General features: G+C 43.6%; 1 protein-coding gene across 1 annotated transcript; it reads left to right on the forward strand.

Moving 5' to 3' along the window:
- The first annotated feature begins 202 nt into the window (after window positions 1–202).
- Window positions 203–2,269, forward strand: LOC129909457 (uncharacterized). The gene is made up of 2 exons (XM_055986538.1): window positions 203–2,086; window positions 2,161–2,269. The coding sequence occupies exons 1-2, from the start codon at window positions 203–205 to the stop codon at window positions 2,161–2,163; spliced, it is 1,887 nt and encodes a 628-aa protein (XP_055842513.1). The 3' UTR covers window positions 2,164–2,269.
- The last annotated feature ends 2,495 nt before the right edge of the window (window positions 2,270–4,764 follow it).

The raw sequence follows: 4,764 nt of genomic DNA on the forward strand, positions 1-4,764 counted from the left end.
TCAAGCAGCTTGTCGATACTTGATTCTTGTGAAAGTCTTATCACATTTTCTTGAACATCGATTTTAATTCCAAGGAAAAATTTAAGGTTTCCACAATCTGACATTTTAAAAGTTGCTTCTAGTTTTGTCTTAAGTCTTTGTAATTTCAATAAGTTGAACTGAAACATATAAGCAGAGTAACGAATTTTTTATTGATACCAAAATGGAAAAAGCAACGAAACTTCAGCTAACTGAGGAAGAGGAGAATTTACTTCTCGATCCGTTCGCAAATCTGGACATGGAGGACGGAGCCAGCGCGATAGACGTCGATGATAGTGCCAGCATGATATCATCCGTTGCGAGCTCCAACTTCTCGAACTCGTCAAGGCGGAGTAGAATCTCTACCTGTAAGAGAACAATCCGGAGGTTAGGAAAGCTGGACTGGGGCCAGATGTCCGAGGAAGATAGAATGAGGCTGCACAATGCTCGTGCCTTCATGGACAGGGAGGGCTTGGGAAAAGCTAGACTTTCACCAAACCCCCCCTCTTCAAAAGGTCCGAGTATTAAGACCGTGATGGGACCACCTGCCCCCCTTGTTCCAAAACAAGGGAACGGGGACATCCCATCTACGTCAGGTGCTATCGCCTCGACAGCAGATGAGCAATCGTCTGGAAGGGAGAAAACGGACCTGATCGTGAGGACACACGTCGTTGCGTCTGACAGCTCATCAGCCAAAAAAGTCGTATCGTCTGGCGGTGCGAGTGTTAAAGCAGATGAGAAAGGCACAAATGGTGAGGGGACGGATAAGATGGGGTGCAAGGATAACTTGGTGGGCCTTAGCCCACAGGTTACCCAAAACACCACCATCAAATCTGTAACCGAGGGGACGGGTTTAATGGGGTGCATGGATAACTTGGTGGGCCGTAGCCCACAGGTTACCCAAATCACCACCATCAGATCTGTAACCGAGGGGACGGGTAAGATGGGGTGCAAGGATAACTTGGTGGGCCGTAGCCCACAGGTTACCCAAAACACCACCATCAAATCTGTAAACGTAAACCGTAACCTTTCTTCTGCCAAATCAGTCCTACCGCCTGGTGGTACGACTGGTAAAGTTGGTGAGTTAGACAATAATGTCGAGGGAAAAGGTAAGGTGGGGTGCGAAGCTAACTTGGTGGGCCGTAGCCCACAAGATAACCGAAACACTACCACCGAACCCGATCCCGCAAACCAATCGATCAATTCGACATTCCAGAGCCTAGCTACGGTCATACACAAAAAGACCAGGGCTAGAGCATTAGATGAGAATGAGATTCGTCGCCGTCAGAATCGTAACGCTGAGAGGATTGTCCGTCGCTTTGCCAAAAGGTCTCCCGAGTCCCTTACGGCAAAAGAGCGAGTAGCACTGGACAAATCAAATCAACGTTTACGTGCAGCGGCAGAACAGAGAACTGCGGGCACTCCTAGCACCTCCAAAAGAGCTAGGAACGATGCCAATTCACCCACCAGCTCTTCGCCTAATAAGACGAAGAAGAAGCGCAGAACCTCTCAGGTTAGCGTAAAAGGCCACCATGTCGCCATAGCCGATTATGGTAAGCCTTCACGCAAACTGACTGAAGACGAATGGCATCTCCTTGAACTAAGGATCCTGGAGCAAGTCAATGAGGCTATCGTCAAGAGCTGGACGGTTCCACTCTTCGGTAACCTTAAGACTGTCCATGGTTTCAAAGTGATGCATTGTGAGAATGATATGACTCTCGAATGGCTTCGGGAGTTCATACAAAAAACGTCAGCTCCATGGCAAGGCGCCGAATTGCGTCTGATCGACGTAAAGGAGATAAAAGATCTCAACAGACCTCTTGGAAGGCTGTTAGTCAAAGGCCCGACCCTTCCCAACGAACGACTTGAGAGATACATCCTATCTTTGAATAGTGATCTCTTGAGCAGAGAGTGGGAAGTGGTCAAGAATGAAAGAACGGATGATGGCACCGAAGTGGTGGTAAGATTGAGCCACAAATCTTTACCACTCCTGAGGAAGGCTGACTTCAAGATACGCGTTGGAATCACTAGGTGCAAACTTAGGTTGATTCGCAACGATAGAAAACAGGTTAGTAAAGCGATGAACTTAAACTTTATTATTTAAATGGAATTGAAAATTTTATAAATCAATCTTCATCATAGTAAAGCCGCAACCGCTAACCTTGTCTACCTCATGGAGAGTAGACAATACGACGTAGCCCTGATACAGGAACCCTGGGTTGTAAGAGGGAATATCAAGGGTCTACAATCTAAAGAACTACAGCTGTACAAGTCTAATCTTGACAGTCAAAATAGTAACCCTAGAACATGCATAGTAGCTAAGAAACAGTTTAATCTTTTTCTTCTAACTACTTACAGCAACACTGACCAGACCACGGTAAGATTGGAGCGAGATGGGCTCCCAATGCTCATCCTCTCGTCTACTTATATGCCGTATGACGGTACAGAAGGACCACCAGCAGATATCACTGAAACGTTGGTATCTTTTGCAAGTAAGAATAAATTTGATATTATTTTAGGTTGTGATTCTAACTCACACCATATGCAATGGGGTAGCACTGATACTAATACCAGGGGCGAGTCCCTTTTTGAATTTATTATCGAGAAAAACTTGCTCGTAGCTAATAGAGGCAACACCCCAACTTTTGTTACTAAAACACGGGAAGAAGTTCTTGATATCACCTTGACGAGTAATTCAGATACTTGCCAATTAGAACAATGGAAGGTTTTAGATGAAATCTCTTTTTCCGACCATCGCTTAATAGAATTCTACGTCCCTGATGCTGCCCGGCACATTAAACCTTTTAGGAATAATAGGCGTACCGATTGGCATGTCTTCAATAGGGAATTAGTAAAAAACATTAGTCACTTAAACATTGACAATAACCTAGACACAAATAGTCTTGATAAACTGACAGAGGAATTCACAGGAATTCTACGCGGTGCATTGGACAAAAGCTGTCCTCTCATTGCCGCTGCGAAGAAAAACAGTAAACCACCCTGGTGGACTGTTGAGCTCACTACCATAAGAAAAGAAACAAGAAAACTGTTCAACCTTGCTAAACGCACTAGAACAGAAAGTGACTGGGAATCTTATAAAACCAGTCAGAGAAAGTTCAAGACAGAAACTCAACGAGCCAAACGTAGCTCTTGGAGAAACTTCTGTAGTACTATCGAATGTACTAACCATTCGGCGAGACTAAGGAGAATTCTCTCCAAGACGAATACTTCTATAGGGTCCCTAAAGGGGCCTGATAATCGATGGACAGAATCCTGTCAAGACAGTCTTAAACTCCTGGTGGAAGCCCACTTCCCAGGTTGTAACTCTGAATTGGACAATGATTCCACAAACTCTTTGCACTCAATATGTGAAATGCCTAGAGAAATTATTACGAAAGAAAAGTTGATCTGGGCCATCAACTCCTTCTCTCCTTATAAATCTCCAGGCCTAGACGGCGTCTTCCCTTTGATGCTGCAAAAAAGTAGTGAATTCATTATTCCTTACCTGATCACAATATTCCAAAATAGCCTACAATTGGGGTATGTCCCTAAAATATGGCGTGAAGTCAAAGTTGTCTTTATACCAAAAGCTGGTAAATCCAGTTACACAGAACCCAAAGATTTCAGACCTATCAGTCTAACTTCTTTTACACTCAAAACACTTGAAAGGTTAATCGATATACATATCCGCAGTTATTTAATACCGGAGACTATATCACCCTTTCAGCATGCATACACAAAAGGTAGAAGTGTAGAGACAGCTTTACACTGTGCAGTCAGAACAATAGAAAAGTCGCTTGCGGTTAAAGAGTACACCCTCGCTTCATTTCTAGATATCGAAGGAGCATTCAATAATGTCCATAATAGTGCCATTGAAAAAGCACTCACTGACCTTAAAATAGAAGACACGATCATAAAATGGATCGTATGCATGTTGAAAAACAGGCAAATCAATAGTGAATTAGGTGGGTCACATATAAAAATGTACGCATCTAGAGGAACCCCACAAGGTGGTATTCTATCACCTCTTCTTTGGATTTTGGTGATGAATGAGATTCTCATCAAACTAAATTATAGCGGTGTTAAGGTTATAGCCTACGCAGACGATCTAGCTCTTCTAGCGACAGGTAAATACCTAACCACTGTAAGCGAACAATTAGAAAACGCATTATCCAAGGTCAGTAACTGGACCAGGAGATGCGGTCTTAAAGTAAACCCCCTAAAAACAGAACTGGTACTTTTCACAAACAGAAGGAAAATTCCTCCTTTTGCAGTGCCAAAAATTGATGGCACCCCACTTAAGATTTCGGATAAAGCGAAATATCTTGGAGTGATCTTGGATAAGAAACTTAACTGGGGTCCAAACATTCAAGAAAGATACAAGAAAGCCACGTTTGCACTTTACTCATGTAATAGAATTCTTGGCAGAAACTGGGGACCAAATCCCAAAATAATCATGTGGATGTATACCGCCATTGTCAGACCCATTCTGACCTATGGCAGCTTAGTCTGGTGGCAAGCTCTGGAGAAATCCACGAACTTGAAGACCCTAACCAAAGTACAAAGAACAGCATGCATTAGTACTACGGGGGTGATGAGGTCCACTCCAACCGCAGGCTTGGAAGCAATCCTTAATCTCACTCCCTTAGATCTATTTGTAAAAGAATTAGCGGCAAACAGCGCCCTACGACTCAGTCAAACCAACATTTGGAATACTAGTCAAAATGGCCATACTACGATCCTTTC

Source organism: Episyrphus balteatus, chromosome 2 (assembly GCF_945859705.1).
Source record: "Episyrphus balteatus chromosome 2, idEpiBalt1.1, whole genome shotgun sequence".
NCBI classification, from domain to species: Eukaryota; Metazoa; Arthropoda; class Insecta; order Diptera; family Syrphidae; genus Episyrphus; species Episyrphus balteatus.